Genomic DNA, 22,090 nt, shown 5'->3' with positions numbered 1-22,090 from the left:
GCGTTGGCCTGAGAGACAAGGGTGAGCCGGTTAGCTGACCTTGAGAATTTAACATTAACTGCGCCTGTTCGTCTCCTTGTGTGTGGTTCGTCCTTTGTTTGTGTTACTGTCTCTATTCGTTTTCTTGTGTCTTGTTCATTTTCTTTTGTTTTAATGCTACTTGATTCATAGAAAAGAACTCGTAAGTAAAGGAGGTTTTTGAGAAAGTAGAAGGAAATCTGGACTCAACGGCTTCCAAGAGGGAAGGATCGCCCCCGGGGACAAGTAATTCGTGTCCTCTGGAGAAAGGCGACCCACGTCCGTTTGCCCCCTCGAAGGAGACGCTTTAGATGTTTTAGAGTAAAAACAAGTTACTGTGTCTTTGATTCGACTGTGAGAATGTTGGAAGCTTCCGCGAATGAATTGAATGTCTGGGATGTACAGCTTGTGTTCTGTACAGCTTGTGTTTCGTAGAGCTGACTGTCGTTAACTCTTTGTTGTCTGGCTTTGGTGTTGAAAGCATGAGTCTATTAAGTTGTTTGGAATTGAATGAGTGTGAAAAGTGATTGTTTGAGTGTGTTCATTTCAATTTAAGATTGTGCACCCAGGAATGGGATATAAAAATGGAATTATATTTTACGTTAAAGTTTTATTTTTAATTGGTTTTGCAACTGTGAAAAGGCAATGAACAATTTTCTAAGAGATAAGCTTCAGCCTTGAAGGTCTGAAGATGTCTGGCAGAAATCCAATTTGAAGTTCAAAACATTGCTTTAATTGGAAACTCTGCTATTGTTTTATTTTACAGTCTAAACTTGAAGACATGTTTTACTGACTGTTTTTAAGCAGCAAATGTTAAAAGATTGAATATTGTTTTAAGGGAGAGAAGGAAAAAAAAAAAGGAGATAATGGGAAAGATTAAAGTTTGTGTCAGGACCTAGTGTTAAGTCTTTTGTTGTAAGAATGTTAAATAACTTTTTCTTTAGTTTTTGGTTTTATTACAGTCATTTGAAAAGGCGCCTGAAGAACAAGAAAAATGACGTAATTTACCTATCTTTTAAAAAAAAAAGCACGTGCTATTCTGTTCTGTGTGTAGTTAATAAGTAGTATAAGTTAATAAGTCTGAATTGAATTAATACTGTTAAGGTTAATTGACCTGTTTAAGTTGAAGAACTGGAAATTTCATTTGTTGCCACAATGAACTTTCAAGTTTATTATGTCATGTTTTGGAGGAGTCTTCAGTTCCGGACAGAGGACTCACTCACATAACATTGGCAGTTTTGAGTTTTAAATATTATTGCAGTGAATTGGAATTTGGAGTCATCTTTGTTCAAAAAAAATAATCCTTGGATTAGAAACCTCTTATAAAAGGTGCAAAAAAATAAGTTTGGAAACAATTGGAGTTTAATCTAAAATGCTGTCTTTCCTGATGGAGATGGTTTCCTTTGAAGTTGATAATGTTACTGAAGATTTTGTTGTTTGAAAATCCTAAGGATACAAAAAAAACATTTAAAATGGAGTTTAGTTCTTTTCCATTAAAACAAAAGGGTTACGTAAAGCGACGCAGCGGAGAATGCTTTGCTCCGCCCCCTTGGAGACAAGCAAGAAATTAACCCTGCTGCAACTATCTTTATCAATGAGGCAAAGTGCTTGAGAAGAAGAGATAGTTGCAAGCACTTCTGTCTTTAACGTACAAAAAGTACAACCAAGTCTGGGCATAAGAAATTGGAATCAATAAACAAAATTTAATTGATATGGGTGGTTATTTAAAGCACTCAAAGGGAAATTTACTGTTATTTGAATTTGGAATAATCTGAGATGTCGAAAATGCAGTTTAATTTGGCAAGTTATTTAAGGAATTAAAATGTCATCTAAGGTAAAGAAAAACATAAACAATATACACTAATGTCTGGAATCAAATGGAAATGTTTGATTTCTGTTTTAAGGAATTATGAATATTAATTGTAAAGGTTCTCCAGGGCTCAAAATGAAATAGAATTATAATTAATGGGAATTGGCAATCAGATCTGGCTGATGCAAGCGCTAATAAAGGAATTCTGGGGATAAACAAATAGTGAAATAAACAGCTAATTTCCAAGAAGCCTCGAATTTTCCAGTGAAAGTCAGGAAAGTGTAGATAAGACTAGCAATTGATAGTTTTCTCTTGGAGATATGAGTTTTTAAAGAGAGCTACATTTAAAAGTCTGGCCATAACCTGAGACATCAGGACCCTGCAGGGGAGATAAGCAAAGATCTCAGACAGACACCCTTTTCCTCACCGCCGATATTTGATCTTTTGATAAAATCGCCTGCGAGTTCAGAATATGTGGCATGACAGTGGAATACCAGTGTAAGTGTGCAGATGTGATTTGTTATTTGGAAAGCAACAGAAGCATTTGTGGCATTTTCAACTTCAAAGGAGAGCAACCCTAAGGATACCAAAAGGATTTTAAAAAATAGATTAAAATGGAGTGGGGTTTTTTTTCTGCTCAGAGAAGAAAAAGGTTTTGTAAAGTGACGCAGCTGAGACGATTTTGCTCCGCCCCTTGAAAAAAAAACCTGCGCTGCAGCTGCTGTTTTTCCATTTAACCCACCACACAATTTTGCATTGCTGAGAGTAAAATTTATACATATTGGACATTGTTAAATTTTAAATTTCTAAATTGACAGATAGAATTGGACAAATTAACCCATTGGGCTCAGGGGCAGAGCCACAATGGATTCTTTGTGGGTTTTTTTTTTAAGCAGGTGACGGCAGGCCATGTGAGAATTGATGCCACAGCAAGAGATCCAGCAGCTTTGAGAATTTAAGACCTTAATTGCAGACATGAAATATCACAGCATCTTTATCAATGAGACAATTTTCAGCATCTGCAGTATTTTGCTTTTATTTTAGTGGACAATTTAATCTACCAGGTGTGTCAGATTTTGACAGCAAAGGCCCTCCAGGGACCTTTTGTGTCAAAATAATTGGGGGGTGTACAAGGGAAGGAGCCAACAATCAAACCAGCATTCAAAATTTATTAAACGGACAACAAGCTCCAATTACCACGATTACCCCCACATTTTAATTACTAACGAGTAAGGTTACGACCCAACAGCCACAAGTGACTGGTCTCCCTTGCTCGGTCTTGACTACAGGACCAGAAAATGGACTTGCGATAATAAAAACTAATAAAATTGTATATGATAATATAAAGCTCGAGTTGGTACCGGTAATATTGAATATCTCAGATATCCAGCTACCTGGCTGGTGCCTGAGAAGACCCGAGAGTTGTACAAGGTATTACTGTAACAATTGCTGAGACAGGAATTTGGTAATGAGGGAATAATGGTAGTATTGATAGGCATTTGGATTATTATTAGATGGGTTAATAACTGGGCAAGGATTGTGGGGAACGAAACCCGAGCACAACGGGACCATATAGATAATTTCGAAAGAGTAGAGATGATAAGAAAATAAATTAACTCCTGGATTCCCCAAGACATGTTCGGTCCCCACAGGTAGACATGTATCCCTCATCGGGGGATACTCACAACATGGACAAGTACTAACACCTGGTGACCACCAGGGCAGTGTGTTTAAATTACAGATATAACCACTAGTGGCGAATGGGAAAGAACCGGACTGCAGTGGCTGTGGGGCCTGATGCTAATATCCGGAGAGGAAGAACAAAGACCCGGTAATGGATGCACAATGGATTAATGAAAAGAATATTAATATGGACTATATGAACTACGGGGCATTGCACAACATGTTGGATGGGAAGTGTGTACGGTGTTCCACAGATGACCGTGCTAACTGCGTGACCAGACAGAAAGGGGAAGGGGTAACTGAGAGCTGTGTCTTTGGAATTGTTTGTGCCCCTCCCATTGGGCAACAGATGATAAGGAAAGTTGAAAGGAACATGGATGTGTGTGGGTACATCGAGCCCAGGGGAAGCGTTGTATGATAATGTTAAACATGAGATTGTGCCTGTCCTGGTCAATATCTCAGGGATGCAAATGCCGGGATATTGTACGGAACAGGCAAGAAATATGTATAGTGTATTAAGTAAGATTGTAATGCAGCAGGCTGCCGATGCCATGGGTGCCACTAGATTTAGAAGCCAGGATCAGCTTTATAGAACAAAGTAGAAAATATAGGGGTGATAAGGGGAAAAGATTACATAAAATACAATGATATTTTACCCTATGTTATGGAAATTGGAAAAGAGGTAATTGGAACAACATTGTCCATTGTCTGAGTGTAGTCTGGAAAACCAGGTGATCATATGTCCTCATCCTAAATATAAAATGGCAGAATCAAAATGTGGATTTAATGCCACTGTAAATTGCACCATGGAGACTAGGAAAGCATTGTCAGGGTTAACCCATGTGGCCTATATGGGAAAGGGGAGATATTGCTAAACCACCACAGCGAAGGAGTACCAGTATGGACATAAACGGACTTGTCCGGTGAGCAACAGTACATTTTGGTTCAACCCACAAATACCAACCCGAGTAGGGAAGATGGAGTTGGTACAGATACATAAGCAAAAGACAGAAACGATAACTGACAGAAAGTATTAAGGAGGATTTGACAAATTACCTCCAAGAATATGAATATACTATTCAGCCATTGCCCACATGCTTAGGTAAAGAGAGACAGCAGCGAGAAGTCATTGCTGTAGTGTACTACAGTTTGGAACAACAGTCGAAGATGCTACAAGATGAGATTGACAAGATAAATGATTCTACCTGGCAGGAGGACTTATGGAACTGGGGGTCAGACGTGCAGATACACCCCTGGTTTAGAATTATCTCCCATGTCCTGATAGTGGTTTTGGGTATCATGGTGTTAGATGTGACATACTTAATTTGGCAACTTAAGAAATTAATTAGGCGATGTAAGAGGATGTATGAACACAGGTTGGACAGCTACCCGGAAAAGCAATTAGTGTTCGAACTTGCTCTGTCAAAGGAGGGACAATTAGTTATGCCATAATTGTATAACCTTTTCATATATACTTAAAATGAATTAATGAATGATCAATGTACTCTAAGATGTTTGTACAATCGAAATTGTAATTGTATAAGTGTACCACCTTTTATATTGTAAACGAGTAACTGAAGCCCTTGCAAAACTTATGCCTTTACAGAGTTCCCGCAGGCCCCTCTTGTGGCACAAGCAGGCAACGTATTGAGTGCGACTCCTCCGGGTGTTGAAGGCTGTTTCTAGACAAATAGAGACCATTAAAGGCACCTAGGTAGGATCAAGGGAAGGATTCTTAAAAGGTTTTGAAGAGTCAAGAGGGGACTGTGGGAACGGAATTTTAGAATTTTAAGAACAGAATTTTATGGGGACATTTAAGATGAAATTAATCAATCATGTATTGCTAGCTTGGCCTTGCAGCTGGTACAGCGCAATGGCAGAAAGAGACATTATGTTTCAGCGACATTTTAAGCCCCCTACCTCTCCCCTCCGCATACGATGATGTTTTGTTATCATGGTATGATAAAAGGAGGGATGTGGGAGCAGTTTTGCTGAGCTTTTGCTTCTATAACTGTTATTTAAGTAGATTAAATATAATCCTAGTCAATATGTGTGTATATATATACTCTCATATATAAGTTGAAAGTATAGCTACATATTGGTACAAAATGGAGTATTTACCCGAGGCATTGTGGGACAAGTTACTTAGTTTGCAGTTTTGAGCATGGTACAGCATAGCACAGACTCCGAGCAGGGCCCCTCTTATCAGTGTAACTGCAGACTGCACGAAGCAATCAGGAATGCAGGCTTGATAAAGGTAGAAGGATTCATTGTGAAGACTCGAGGATAGTTGATAAGGAGGTCTGGGAAACATCACAAGATGATCAGGGGGCTTGCACGAGCTGATCACGTAGCCACATGATGCCTAATGAGTAATCTAATTGGTAATATGTGTAATGTATGTAATCAATAACCGTTATGATTGGATTATGTCCAGCCAGGATGGGCTGAGTAACTGTATATCCGTTGTGGATTTTCCTTTGTTCGGTGGAGTAGCACTGGACCGCCTTTAGGGAAGGTGTGCACCCCATGATATCATGCAATAAAGTGTTTATTCTCAAAGTCTGAGTCTGGAGAATTTGTTCAACAATTTGGCATAATCTGGATTTCTCCAACAGTTTATGTAGATTAAAAACACCAGCGGCAACAGTACTGATGCCTGGGCACTCTTAATTATTACATCCCCGCAGCTGATCTTCTCTTTTCTAACACATACCTGCTGCTTCCTCCCTTTCAGCCAATTCTTTATGCACTTTCAAATTTTACCTCGGATATTCATGGCTCTAAGTCGCTTCAGAAATCTTTCACGTGGACTTTCTGGAAATCTAGATACACTACATTATAGGCTTCCCAATGTCCACTTGGGATGTCACTTCCCAAAATAACAAGGGGGTTGGACAGGTAGGATCTCCATCTTCTGAAACCATGTTGATTGTTTTTTTTTATTTGTTCATGGGATGTGGGCGTTGCTGGAAAGGCCAGCATTTGTTGCCCATCCCTAATTGCTCGAGGAGATTGTTGCGAGCCACCTTCTTGAAGCACTACAGTCCATCTGGTGTGGGTACTCCCAAGTGTTGTTAGGAAGGGAGTTCCAGGGTTTTGATCCAGCAACAGTGAACGAATGGCGATATAGTTCTAAGTCAGGATGGTGTGTGGCTTGGAAGGGAACTTGCAGGTCGTGGTATTCCCATACATCTGCTGCCTTTGTCCTTCTAGCTCGTGGAGGTCCCAGATTTGGAAGGTGCTGTTGAAGAAGCCTTGGTGGGTTTAGTGCTGCAGTGCATTTTGTATATGGTGCACACTGCTATCACTGTGCGTCGGTGATGGAGGGAGTGAATGTTTAAGGTGGTGGATGGGGTGCCGATCAAGTGGACTGCTTTGTCATGGATGGTGTTCAGCTTCTTGAGTGTTGTTGGAGCTGCACTCATCCAAGCATGTGGACAGCATTCCATCACACTCCTCACTTGGGCCTTGTAGATGGTGGACAGGCTTTGGAGAGTCAGGTGAGTTACTTGCTGCAAAGTTCCTCAGTCACCAGCCTGCTCATGTAGCCACAGTATTTATATGGCTGGTCCATTTCAGTTTCTGGTCAAGATGTTGGGATTCAGTGATGGTAATGCCATTGAATGTCATGGGGCGTTGGTTAGATTCTCGCTGGTCGGAGATGGTCTATGCCTGGCACTTGTGTGGCGCCAATGTTACCGCCACTTATCAGCCCAAGCCTGAATGTTGTCCAGATCTTCCTGCATATAGACACGGACTGCTTCGGTATCTGAGGAGTTGCGAATGGTAATGAACATTGTGTAATCATCAGCGAACATCCCTGCTTCTGACCTTATGATGGAGGAAGAGTCATTGATGAAGCAGCTGAAGATGGTTGGGTCTAGGACATCATGCTGAGGAACTCCTGCAGTAATGTTCTGGGACTGAGATGATTGACCTCCAACAACCACAACCATCTTCCTTTGTGCTGAACAGTGGAGAGTTTTCCCCAATTGACAAATTTTTTTTTAGGGCTCCTTAATGCCACACTCAGTCAAATGTTGCCTTTATGTCAAGCGCAGTCACTCTCACATCACCTCTCGAGTTCAGCTCTCTTTATTTGGTTATTTTATATAAAGAATCCTCAAAACAGCTAAGGATCTAGTTGCCTGGGTATCCTTTGCAAACAGAGACCAAACTTGCCTGTTCTAATCCATTTGGACTTCGCCTGTATTTATTGACTCCCACAGTATAATGACCATAATTTTTAGCAGCCTCAGATATACACTGTCCCTGGAGATTTATTGATTTAGAGCTCATCGCGCATACCTGCACACACATTTCAACAGAGTCACTGTTTCGTGATCAGAAATAGGAACCCTAACCAATTTTTGCTTCTCCCAGTCTGGGAATATGGAGGCCAATTTCAGTGCCCCCACTGCCAGCATTTTAGCAGAGATCAACTAATGCTGCACAGATCAGAAATCAAACCTTCTTTGTCTATATGTGTCAGCATTCACACCAGATCTTTAGTTCTTACATTTAGTCAATAGGACAAACCTCATTTAAAATGCATAAGGAGAACATTTCAAACTCACTCTCAGATCCTGACTCCTCTTCATCTTCATCGTCGTCATTACTTTCCTCCTCACTTTCTTCTTCTTTAGCAATCTTCTGCCTTGCACTTTTGAATACAGATTGAAGAACGATGGAGTCTTCATAAATCTGTAAGACAATGTTTAAACAGAAGGAGTAATATTTCTTTACATATCAAACCAAAAAAAACTATTTCCATCTGTGCCCTTCCGCATTTCAGTCGGTCAGTATTTGGTCACAATTCATTTCTTTTAAAAAAGTTTCAAAACTAACAGATACTAATTAAAAGATGTGCATTAGATCTTGTACGACATTACATGATGATATATAAATATAACAATTATAAGCCTCAGACTAACAGGTAACTGTAAGGTGAATATGCAATTATATAGTAGTGCAGAGCTACTCGACCCAAATCTGACGGGACCCGACGACATGTGTCAGGTTCGGGTCAGGTTACTCTTCCGGGTCTGGCATTTGGGCTTGGGTCGGACACAGTGGCAGTGCTGCCTTTTGGTCAGGGAGGGAAAGGGAAGTAAGGGTAAGAGTAAGTGTCATTAATTTCCGGTAAGTCGAGTTGAGTCGGGCGCAGGAAAAAACCAAAAGACTCAGGCCCAGGTCAGGTTTAAATTGTATACTCGAGCAGACCTTTACAATATTAGGTCAGAGGGACCACAGAGACCAAGTCTGAATCTTACACTTTTCCGACCTCTTGGATTTAAAAATCCCCTCTGATAAAAAAAAAAATCAATCTATAAGGCTTTGGGCAACATAAATCTGTTGTAATACCACTGGAGACAAAAAAATTGATTTTTAATAGTACAGAGCTGAGAACTGGGATGTAACTTAGAAGTATATTGAACCTATAATTTTTCTACCTTTGTCAAAGTAGAAATGTCCAACACATTTATTTCCATAGTTTAATATAAACTCAAACTGTGATTTGAAAATGTTTTCTCACTTGTTGGCTGTAAATCAGAAATGTTGAATATTTTAAAGTAGAATGCTATATAATCAAATAGCAGACACCAGTCAATCTCTAAACAGAGTAACTAGATTGTATTATACAGCTTGAGAACTAGGAACCTGACCAAACAGACTTACAGAATCTGTCTCTAAGAAAGAACAAACTTACAAACTTATAATGTCTTTCATTACCTCAGAACATTCCAAAGCACTTAGTAGCCAAAGTAATTATGAAGTGTTGCCATAGTTAGAATGTAGGATATACACCAGCCAATTTACACAAGGCAAGATCCCAAAAAAGAGTAATTAAATAAATGACCCAGATCATCTGCTTATGGGTTGGTTGGGGAATAAATGTTGACAAGGACATTGGGGAACTCCCTTGCTCTTCCAGCAGTACCGTGGGATCTTTTACATCCACATTGGTTTGGGGGGGGGGGGGGGGAAGGGAGGATAGATGGCCTTGTTTAATTTCTGAATTAAGACCGCACCTCCAACAGCGCAACGCTCCCTCAGTATTGCACTGAAGTGCCAGCCTGATGATTATGGCCTGGAATTTCTCATATGGGCGTAACTGGGAAAATGTGTCAGGAACGTGCTGGACACAGCACCTTAGTTTTTCCAAGGTGTAGTTACACCCAAGTTTCCACTCAAACTAATTTATACAAGTTCAAATATAAAATCACCTATGAATTCGTGCAATCAAGCAGCATTATCAATTAATAATTGGAACAAGGTCAATGAGGTCTTAAGAATATTCACCTAAACTAAGTTAAACTGAAAATTTGTTTATACAATTGCTGCATCTGAAGAACCAGGGCAATCAGTGGTTTCAGTTAACAGCTGGTCACAGATCTTATGTACCAAGGGCAGTTAAAGTGATCTGCCTAAGGGCAGATCCTCTGCTCATTTCTCCGCACTTCATGATCTTGAGCTTTTCTCTTCAGTTGCTCTTAGAAGCCTCCCATTTTCAATTTTAAGTTGTCTAACATCATCATTCTCTTTCTCCCTCTTGGCCTACATCCCTCTAATCTTCCTTCAATCATTTCCTCACAGGTTCTCATGCATTATGATATGGCCAATCCAACCTTGTTGCCTTTTCTTGATGATCATAACAATCTATCCTCCTCCACCATCCTGAGAACTTCTTCATTGCTCGTGTTCTCTCCAAGTAACCCGCTCCATCCTTCTCCAGCACCACATTTCACAATTTTCTAGTGTTTGGATGTTTGCTTTGCTCAAGGTCCACGTTTCAGCCCCGTACAATAAGATACTCCAAATGAGTCTTGATAATTCTTTTCTTAAGATCTCTGATCATTGCTATACTGAGCAATTCTTTATGTTTGAAGAATGCAATCTTTGCCATTGCTATTCTAGCTCTGATTTCTTTATGGCAGTAGCCATCTACCAAGGACAGATCAACTGATTAAATTACTTTAAATTCAATTTAAATGACTACAAATTCAAAGTAATTGTCGCATCAGAATGAGAAACAGAACTGATTGAGGCTTCAATTGATTGCTGGTCACTGTAGCTGCAGGTCATTAACAATGGATTAAAGTAACCACAGGTGCCCAAAATTCTGGGTGCAATGTGTTGATGACTATCCCTAAATGGGCGCAATCAGTGGAAACTTGCCATGCTCATCTGAGGATGTAGTCAGATTTATGGGCATGGATTACATTCGGCAAATTGACTTTTGAACCACATAAAAGATCACGGAAACTTGAGCATAAGTGTATTAATATAAATGAGTTAGTAAAGTGTAGTCTCTTTACTTTTGTATGAGAAGTACATTAAGGTTCTGTAATCAAGTAAAATCAGCTTTATTGATCACTTACTACTGTTGACTTGTTCCCTTCAGCAAATCTAATTCGTAGTTTATAGCTTGAGTCACAATGTCTAATAGTGTTAATCCCTTTGCTATTTTAAATAATTGTGAACATGAGACTGTATCAATTCAGTAGGCAAATTACAATAACAAAGATTTCTTTTGTGATGAAATATAGGTATAATAGACTTAATTAGGCAGAATTTAGATATAGTTAATATATTATACCATTTAGAATTAAAGATTGAATAAATGGTCAGTTTTCAAGACTCACTGAAATTCCCCTTTAAGAAGGTAGAGTTAAAAATTTCAAGATTTTCCAAGGTCGATGTTACAATCCAATGTGACCCAGAAACACCTTTTAAGTTGGAAAATCCATTTCAGTGTCTCTGTTGTTAGGGAATTGGAGGATAAACATACATTGAAACATCCTGTGTGACATCAGTAAGAGGTAGCTATAAACTTAATTAGTTGATGGTGTTGGTAAAAGGTAGACAGATTGACTCAAAATGAGGTTCAAGGTCCCATAAAAACACAATTATAGATAATAAAATAATAAAATGGAATAGTACTTACAGGAACAGATGCCAAGTAAACCGAATTATAAACATTTTGACCAGATAAATGCTCACAACTTCAAGTGCAGCTAAATTCCAGCAAAAACATTATGTGGGAATGGTAGCTAATGTTATTACCATATATGGATCTTAAATGCAGGAAAAACACTCAGAAAGGTAACAGCTACATACTAAAAGGAGTATATACATGAGGGTTTTTTGAAGTAAAAAAAAGTATAGAATTCCTCATCAATGCTTCTCAACCTATGGCTTACTCAGGGAATTTAAGGTAAAAGTTAACTTTACATTTTGATGGATATTCTAAGATATTTTGTTGTAACAATACCAAGGTTGAACTTTTGGATTCTGTTTTAGAAATAAGATTGTGTTAAATCTCTTAGTAATATTTGATATTGTGATATACTTATCCACTTATGGTGTATTGCATGTTGAATTCTTTAATAAATATATAAAAATTAATAAATCGTCTCATGTAGCATTCTGTATACAACTACAAGAACTCCCTCTCTGTGTCTCTTTAAGTGGAGAGATACGTATTGAAGACAGTTTCCCAGACCCTTATTTCTGGGATATTTGTGACTTAGCCATAAATATTTTTAAAATATGCTATCCGAAAGATGGTAATATTCTCTGTTAGTTTTCTTTCTTTGAGGGAAGACTAGGTAAGTTCTTTGGACCCAAGTAAGTGTCTATAAGAATATGTCTGATTTGAACTTAATTAAAGGAGATTCATAGGGATGTACACTTGATTTGGTTTAGTCCCTATAAGGGGTTAAAGTCATAAATCACTTCACTTTGATTCTTGGACAACACAATCTGATATTGTATGTACTTTGGGTGGGGGTGGGGGGGGTGTGGTTGGTGTTTGCTTACAGGAGCGATCCTTGGTATTAAGCACAAGAGAAACATTGATAAAAATAAAATATTTTATGGTAACGGTAAACATACAAATTAAATGGGAGTTGCAACACTTTGCATTACATTCTGAAGTATTAAAAAGACACTGGCAATTATTCATATCATTAATCTCAAATACTTGAATCTGGAAAAATACATTTCTACAGGCTTCACTTAGAATTATTGACCATTAAGTCATATGGGGAAAAATATAAACATTATTTGCTGCACTGTTGTGACTCTTATCAATTTACAACAGGTTTTAAATACACTTTTATGTCTCCATCAACCAGTGCATTCCCTGCCGGGAGCGCAAATTACAGAATCACCACCATATTTACACCTTTACAGTAATATTTACTGGCACAAAAGGTTCAATAAACTCTAATATTAACCCAGTGAAACACTGACCTGTGATCCTTCCAGGTTGAATGTCTGAGCATTATGACATAACAACATTACATCCTTCTCTAGATCTCCCAGGCTCCGATACTTATGGTTTCGAATGCGGTCCTAGATAAATTTAATAGAATTGATATATTGTTAGAATAATAGAATGGTTACATAGAAACAAAGAAAATAGGAGCAGGAGTAGGCCATTCGAGCCTGCTCCACCATTCATTATGATCTTGGCTGATCATCCAACTCAGTAACCTGTTCCTACTTTCTCCCCATATCCTTTGATCCCTTTCGCCCCAAGAGCTATATCCTTCTTGAAAACATACAATGTTTTGGGCTCAACTGCTTTCTGTGGTTGCGAATTCCACAGGCTCACCACACTCTGGGTGAAGAAATTTCTCCTCATCTCAGTCCTGAAAGGTTTACCCCGTATCCTTAGACTATGACCCCTGGTTCTGGACTCCCCCACCATCGGAACATCCTTCCAGCATCTACCTATCAAGTCCTGTTAGAATTTTAGAGTTATAGAGTTTTATAGCACAGAAACAGGCCCTTCGGCCCAATGCGCCTGCGTCAACCATCAAGCACCCGTCCTAACTAATCCCATTTCCCCGCACTTGGCCCGTAGCCTTGTATGTTATGGTGTTTCAAGTACTCATCTAAATATTTCTTGAATGTCGTGAGTGTTCCTGCCTCTACCACCCCTTCAGGCAGTGTGTTCCAGATTCCAACCACTCGCTGGGTGAAAAAATTCCTCCTCAACTCCCCTCTAAATCTCCTGCCCCTTACCTTAAACATTATAGGTTTAAAATTTATAGGTTTCTATGAGATCCCCCTCATTCTTCTGAACTCCAGCAAATATAATCCTAACCGACTCAATCTCTCCTCATACATCAGTCCTGCCATCCCAGGAATCAGTCTTGTAAACCTTCACTGCACTCCCTCTACAGCAAGAGCATCCTTCCTCAGGTAAGGAGACCAAAACTGCACACAATATTCCAAGTGTGGCCTCACCAAGGCCCTGTATAATTGCAGCAAGACATCTCTGCTCCTGTACTCAAATCCTCTCACTATGAAGGCCAACATACCATTTGCCTTTTTTACCACCTGTTGGACTTGTATGCTTAGCTTCAGCGACTGGTATACGAGAACACCCAGGTCTCGTTGCATATTCCCCTCTCTCAATTTATAGCCGTTCAGATAATAATCTGCCTCCCTGTTTTTGCTACCAAAGTGGATAACCTCACATTTATCCACATTATACTGCATCTGCCATGCATTTGCCCACTCACTTAATTTGTCCAAATCACCCTGAAGCCTCTCTGCATCCACCTCACAACTCACCCTCCCACCCAGTTTTGTGTCATCTGCAAATTTGGAGATATTACATTTAGTTCCCTCATCTAAATCATTAATATATATTGTGAATAGCAGGGGTCCTAGCACCAATCCCTGCGGTACCCCACTAGTCACTGCCTGCCATTCGGAAAAAGACCCGTTTGTTCCTACTCTTTGCTTCCTGTCTGCCGACCAATTTTCTATCCATCGCAATACACTACCCCCAATCCCATGCGCTTTAATTTTACACGTTAATCTCTTATGTGGGACTTTGTCGAAAGCCTTCTGTAAGTCCAAATAAACCACATCCACTGGCTCCCCCTCATCAGCTCTACTAATTACATCTTCGAAGAAATCTAGAAGATTTGTCAAGCATGATTTCCCTTTCGTAAATCCATGCTGACTCTGTCGGATTCTACCACTGTTCTCCAAGTGTTCTGCTATAAAATCTTTGATAATGGACTCCAGAATTTTCCCCATTACCGATGTCAGGCTGATTGCTCTATAATTTCCTATTTTCTCTCTACCTCCCTTTTTAAATAGTGGGGTTACATTAGCTACCCTCCAATCTGTCGGAACTGTTCCAGAGTCTATAGAATCTTGGAAGATGTCCACCAATGCATCCACTATTTCTAGGACCACTTCCTTAAGTACTCTGGGATGTAGATTATCAGGCCCTGGGGATTTATCGGTCTTCAATCCCATCAATTTCCCCAACACCATTTCTCTACTAATACTGATTTTCTTCAGCTCCTCCTTCTCACCAAACCCTGTGTTCCCTTATTTTACTGCATAGTAGGCCGCCATTTGGCCCATCGGATCCATGCTGGCTCTCTGTAAGGGCAATCCAGCTAGTCCCACTCCCCCACCCTTTCCTTTTAGCCATGCAAATTTGTCTCCTTCAAAGTACTTATCTAACTTCCTTTTAAAAACCATGATTGAATCGGCTTCCAACATCCTTTCAGGCAGAGCATTGCAGATCATAAGCATTTAGAACCATAGAACAATTATGGCACAGAAGGAGGCCATTGAGCCCATTGTGTCTGCGCCAGCCAAAAAAACTAGCCGCCCAATCTAATCCCACCCTCCAGCGCCTGGCAGGTTACAACACTTCAGGTACATGTCCAGGTCCTTTTTTAAAGAATTGAGGGTTTCTGCTTCCACCACCATTCCTGGCAGTGGATTCCAGACTCCCACCACCCTCTGGGTGAAAAAGTTTTTCATATCCCCTCTAATCCTTCTACCAATCACCTTAAATCTGTATCCCCTGGTAACTGACCTCCTCTCCACTCTATCTTGGCCCCTCATAATTTTGTACACCTCAATTAAGTCACCCCTCAGCCTCGTCAGTTCCAGGCAAATCAACCCTAGCCTATCCAAACTTTCCTCATAGCTGAAACTTTCAAGCCCTGGCAACATTCTTGTAAATCTCCTCTGTACTCTCTCCAGAGCAATTATGTCCTTTCTGTAATGTGAGGACCAGAACAGCACGCAATACTCCAGCTGTGGCTTAACCAGCGTTTTATACCGTTCCAACATTACATCCCTGCTTTTGAATTCCATACCTCGGCCAAAAAAAGGAAAGCAATCCATATGCCTTCTTCACCACTCTATCTTCCTGTCCTGCCACCTTCAGGGACCTATGGATATGCACTCCAAGGTCTCTCACTTCTTCTACCCCTCTCAATATCCTCCCATTTATTGTGTATTCCCTCACTTTATTTGCCCTCCCCAAATACATTACCTCACATATCTCCGGATTGAATTCCATTTGCCTCTTTCCTGCCTCTGAACCAAACCATTGATATCATTCTGGAGTCTACGGCTATCCTCTTCACAATTAACTACACGGCCAATTTTTGTGTCATCAGCAAATTTCCCAATCATGCCTCCCACAGTTAAGTACAAATCATTAATATATACCACGAGCAGTAAGGGACCCAACACTGAGCCCTGTGGAATGTCACTGAAAACAGCTTTCCATTCGTAAGAACAACTGTTGACTACTACCCTTTGTTTCCTGTCCCTGAGCCAATTCTGGATCCACATCCACTGCACTACCCTCATCAATCCTCCCTGTCACTTCCTCAAAAAACTTGATTGAGTTAGTGAGACATGACGTTACCCTAACAAATCCATGCTGACTATCCCTGATTAATCCGTGCCTTTATAAGTGGCTGTTTATCCTGTCCCTCAGAATAGATTCTAACAATTTACCCACCACCAAGGTCAAACTGACTGGCCTATAATTATTTGGCTTATCCCTCGCACCCTTTTGAAATAATGGTACAATGTTTGCAGATCTCCAATCATCTGGTACCGCGCCTGTATCTAGAGAGGATTTGAAGATGATCCTCAGTGCATCTGCTATTTCCTCCCTGGCTTCCTTTAACAATCTGGGATGCAAAACATCCGGTCCTGGCGATTTATCCACTTTCAAGGATGTCAGATCCTCTAGTACTTCCTCTCTCATTATGCTCATCATATCTAATATTTTGCACTCCCCCTCTTTAATTACAATGTCTGCATCAACCGTCTCCTTTGTGAAGACAGAGACAAAAAACTCAATAAGAACCCTGCCTATATCTTCTGCATCCATGCATAAGTTCCCTTGTACATCTCTGATAGGCCCTACCCTTTACTTAGTTATCCTCTTGCTCTTAATGTACTGATGGATTTTCCTTGATTTTACTTGCCAATAATTTTTCATGTCCTCTCTTTGCTTTTCCAATTTCCTTTTTTATGTCACCCCTGCACTTTCTATGCTCCTCCAGGCTTTCTGAAGTATTAAGACATTTGTGATGGTCATAAGCTTTCTTTTTCTGCTTTAACTTACCCTGTAAGCTTCTAGATAACCAGGGAGCTCTAGATTTGGCACTACCACCCTTAATCTTTGTGGGGACATGCCTACACTGTGCCTGTAGTATCTCACTTTTGAATGCCTCCCACTGATTTTCCTTCAAGTAGCTGTATCCAGTCCACTTTCCCCAGGTCGCCTCTCAGTTTCGTAAAATTTGCCTTCCCCCAATTTAGAACCTTTGATCCTATTTTATCGTTGTCCTTTCCCATGATTATGCTTAAATTAATTATATTATGGTTACTATCTCCAAAAATGGTCACCCACTTGCCCAGCCTCATTACCAAAGACTAAATCTAGAATTGTGTCCCCTCTCGTTGGGCTTGTTATGTGCTGGCTAAAGAGGTTCTCTTGAAAGCAGTTCAAGAATTTCCTCCCCTCTGTTCCCTTCACACTGTTTGTATCCCAGTTGATATTGGGGTAGTTTTAGGGTAGAAATCCCCAACAATTATTGCCCTATAGTTTTTGCACTCAGAAATTTGCCTACATATTTGCTCTTCTATCTCCCTCCTACCATAAGGGGGTCTATAGGTTTTTTTTATTCATTCATGGGATTTGGGCGCTGCTGGCCAGGCCAGCATTTATTGCCCATCTCTAATTGCCCTTGAGAAGGTGGTGATGAGCTGCCTTCTTGAACCGCTGCAGTCCATTTGGGGTAGGTACACCCACAGTGCTGTTAGGAAGGGAGTTCCAGGATTTTGACCCAGTGACAGTGAAGGAACGGTGATATAGTTCCAAGTCAGGATGGTGTGTGACTTGGAGGGGAACTTGCAGGTGGCGGTGTTCCCATGCATTTGCTGCCCTTGTCCTTCTAGTTGGTAGAGGTCGCAGGTTTGGAAGGTGCTGTTTAAGGAGCCTTGGTGCATTGCTAGAGTGCATCTTGTAGATGGTACACACTGCTGCTACTGTGCGTTGGTGGTGCAGGGAGTGAATGTTTGTAGATGAGGTACCAATCAAGCGGACTGCTTTGTCCTGGATGGTGTCGAGCTTCGAGTGTTGTTGGAGCTGCACCCATCCAGGCAAGTGGAGAGTATTCCATAACACTCCTGACTTGTGCCTTGTAGATGGTGGACAGGCTTTGGACTACACTCCTAGTGAAGTGGCTGCCCCTTTTTTATTTCTGAGCTCCACCCATGTGGCCTTGTTTGATGATTCATTTAGCATATCATCCCTCCTCAAAGCTGTTATTGATTCCTTAACTAATAATGCTACATTCACTCCTTTTTTAAATTTCCCTCTCTATCCCGCCTGAAAACTCTATATCCAGGGATGTTGAGTTGCCATTCTTGCCCTTCTTTAAGCCAAGTTTCCGTTATTGCAACGATATTGTGTTGCCATGTGTCAAATCTGTACCCTCAACTCATCGGCTTTATTTACTATACTCATTGCATTTAAATTAATACCTTTTACATACTGCCAAATTCCTGTGCTGCATACTTTTTAAACCTTTGCTTCTTCTGTCTTTCAGTCACTTGCTAATTTTCTGCCTCCTGTTCCCTGTCCTAAAACTGTCCTATCTAAGACTGTGCTCAGGTTCCCATCCCCCTGCTAAACTAGTTTAAACCATCCCCAACAGCACAAGCAAACGTTCCTGCAAGGATATGTGTCCCAGTCCTGTTCAGGTGCAGACCATCCAGCTTGTACAGGTCCCACCTTTCCCAGAACCGGTCCCAATGCCCCAGAAATCTGAAGCCCTCCCTCCTGCACCATCTCTCCAGCCATGAAGTATTTTCCTATTTCTATACTCACCAGCACGTGGCCTTGGGAGTAATCCAGAGATTACTACCTTTGAGGTCCTACTTGCTAATCTCATTCCTTATTCCCTAAACTCAGCCTGCAGGACCTCTTCCCTCTTTCTTCCTACATCGTTGGTACCAATGTGGACCACGACCTCCAACTGTTCACCCTCGCCCTCTAGAATGCTCTGTATCCACTCAGTGTTATCCATGATCCTTGCACCAGGGAGGCAACATACCATCCCTGAACCACGTCTGCAACCACAGAAACACCTATCTGTTCCCCTAACTATAGAATCCCCTACCACTATTGCTCTCTTGTCCTTTCTCCTCCCTCTCTGCACAGCTGAGCCACCCATGGTGCTTTGGTTATGACTCTCACTGCATTCTCCAGAGGAACCCTCTTTCCCATCAGTACTCAGAACTGAATACCAGTTAGAAAGTGAGATACCCTCCGGGGTCTCCTGCACTACCTGCCTTGACCTTTTTGTCTGTCTGGCAGCCACCCAGTCCCTCTCTGCCTATGCTCTCTTAGGCTCCAGGGTGACTACCTCCTGAAACGTGCTATCCACATAGTTCTCTGCCTCACGGATGCACAACAGTGACTCCAGCCGCTGCTCGAGTTCCGAAACCTGGAGCTCAAGCTTCTGCAGCCGGTGACATGTCCTGCAGATGTGTTTGTCAAGGACACATGGTGCGTCCATGACTTCCCACATACCACAGGAGGCACATTCCACTTGGCCGAGCTGCCCTGCCATTACTTAGCTTTACAATCTAATTATTGCTAGTGTAATAAGTGGAATAACTTACCAGTTATTTGCCAATCAGCCTTTTCCCCTGTACCGTGGAGGCTGAAAAGGCAGAAAAGAAAGAGACCAAAGAGCACCTCTCTCCCCAGCCAGCGAGTAAAAAAAGTTTTTCCTCATGTCTCCTTGGGTTCTTTTGCCATTCATCTTAAATCTGTACCCTCTGGTTCTAGGCCCTTCTGCAAAATCTAAATAGAGAGGGTTTCTCTCTATCTGCTAGACAACTCAAGATTTTGAACATCCCTATCAAATCTCTCTCAACCTTCCTTGTTCTAAGGATACCAACATCAACGGTACAGTGGCGCAGTGGTTAGCACCGCAGCCTCACAGCTCCAGTGACCCGGGTTCGATTCTGGGTACTGCCTGTGCCAAGTTTGCAAGTTCTCCCTGTGACCGCGTGGGTTTTCTCCGGGTGCTCCGGTTTCCTCCCACAACCAAAGACTTGCAGGTTGACAGGTAAATTGCCCATTATAAATTGCCCCTAGTATAGGTAGGTGGTAGGGGAATTGAGGGAAGGTGGGGACGTGAGAGGGTAATGGGATTAATGTAGGATTAGTATAAATGGGTGGTTGATGGTCGGCACAGACTTGGTGGACTGAAGGGCCTGTTTCAGTGCTGTACCTCTAACTAAAAATAATCCATGTAGCTGAAGTCCCTCATTCCTGCAAACTATTCTTGTAAATCTTTTCTATCCCCTCTCTCAGGCCTTCATATCCTTCCTAAAGTGTGGTACCCAGCATTGTTAAAAGCCTTGTGTATTACTTTCTGTTTGTACTTGCTCTTGGGATATTGGAAAATACTGCGAAGGCAGAATTTATTGTCCATTCCAAGTTGACCTGACGACAATAAGTGAAAATCATATGGTATATACAGGAGTCACATGTAGGCTAAATCAAGTGGGTGCAAGTTCCTTGAAGGACACTAATGAATAAGTTTGTTCTTAAAAAAGTAGTAATCCGGTGGTTTCTTAGTCATGTTTCTGGTGCTAGGTACAAATTATCAGATTTATTCAATTTTGTAGCTTGTCACAATAGAATTTGAACTCTCAGCTTTTGGGTTGGTTCAATGCCATAACCATGACAATACCATATCCTTTAATTCTTTAATCAACGCTTACATCAGAATCTGCCTCTGGAACCATACATACCTCAAAGAATACAAAGGAATAAAAGTTACGTTAGTTATATAAAGCTCAATAAGAACCCATCTAGAGACCTATATTCAATTCTGGACACAGCACCTCAGGAAGAATATACTGGCCTTGGAAGGGGCGCAGTGCACACTCACACCAAGGCTAAATGTATTAAATTGTGTGGTCTGGTTGCATACAGTAGGCTTGTATTCCTTGGAATATGGAAGATTAAGGAGTGACCTAATTGAGGTGATTAAAAAGATATTGGGTAGATAGAGAGAAACTATTTCCTTTGGTGGGAGAGTTCAGAACAAGGGGGCAAAAACTTCAAATTAAAGCTAGGCTGTCAGGAATGATGTTAGGAAGCATTTCTTACACAAAGTATAAAGGAATTCTCGAACTCTCTCCCCAAACATTCTGAAGCAGTTAGGCCAATTGAAATTTCCAAAATTGAGATTGATCGTTTTTTGTTATGCAAGGGTATTAGCAGTTACGGAACGAAGACGGGTAGATGGGAATGAAGATATAAATCAGATATGATCTAACTGAATGGAGGAACCAGCTCAAGGGGCTGAATGGGCTGCTCCTACAACTCTTTTTGGCAACTTTGGTTCATACAATGCTTAGTCACAGTGTAAATGCAGTCTGAATTTGTACCAGCTTACACTGGAACCAGCATGGAGGAGGTAGAGCTAATCATATTAGCTTCAGAGTCAATTCAGGTCTTGGCATCTGATCTACATCTGAAGTTTAATAATGGTTTAATGTAATTTCAGCTTTGGAATATTGATAAACTTCTGGAATGTTAATGCATCTTAAAGGAAATGAACATTTTAGAAAGTGTAACACTGAATTTTATAATTAGTCTAATTTACACTTTCTATCTCCTGCATTGGTTCTGTTACAAATACAAAGCAAACTGACAACACATTTTAGTTTTCTCTAAATACATCAGTTGAATACTGTCAACAACTTAATTGAGCCAGCAATCAAAGCCAGGATTCTCAACAGCAAACTACCTTACAAGTGAACCAACCATTCATTTCAAGAATGCAGAATGATTACACCTTCTAGTCCTAATTATTTATTTTACATGGTATAATGTCCTGTCCTTACAGAACAGTGCATCCTCCAACTTAAATGATCAATCCCATTAGATTCACTGGTTTTTAAAAATGAAGCAAAACTCTGCATTTAATTGCACAATATAGAATGTGTTATAAACAATTCTAAAAGATCGCAACAATATCATACAAATGTGTTTATTTCATAGCAAAGTGATGGAAGGTGATGTTGACAGTGCTATCAAGCAACACTTACTCATGAATAACCTGCTCAGTGATGCTTAGTTTCAGTTCTGCCAGGGCCACTCGGCTGCAGACCTCTTTACAGCCTAAGTTTAAACATGGACCAAAGAGCTGAATTCCAGAGGTGAGGTGAGGGTGACTGCCCTTGACATAA

General features: G+C 40.7%; 1 protein-coding gene across 6 annotated transcripts in view; it reads right to left on the bottom strand.

Moving 5' to 3' along the window:
- smarca2 (SWI/SNF related, matrix associated, actin dependent regulator of chromatin, subfamily a, member 2) overlaps positions 1–22,090 on the bottom strand; it is a 211,363-nt gene that overhangs the window by 20,874 nt on the left and 168,399 nt on the right. For all 6 annotated transcript variants that reach the window (XM_068030208.1, XM_068030207.1, XM_068030205.1 and 3 more), the window contains 2 exons: positions 12,773–12,874; positions 8,092–8,218 (listed from right to left, as the gene is read on the bottom strand). In XM_068030208.1, the coding sequence (XP_067886309.1) occupies positions 8,092–8,218; positions 12,773–12,874 (229 nt within the window). The remainder of the gene's footprint in view (positions 1–8,091; positions 8,219–12,772; positions 12,875–22,090) is intronic.

The sequence above is a fragment of the Heterodontus francisci genome, chromosome 4 (assembly GCF_036365525.1).
Source record: "Heterodontus francisci isolate sHetFra1 chromosome 4, sHetFra1.hap1, whole genome shotgun sequence".
NCBI lineage: Eukaryota > Metazoa > Chordata > Chondrichthyes > Heterodontiformes > Heterodontidae > Heterodontus > Heterodontus francisci.
This window is presented reverse-complemented; position numbering and strand designations above follow the sequence as displayed.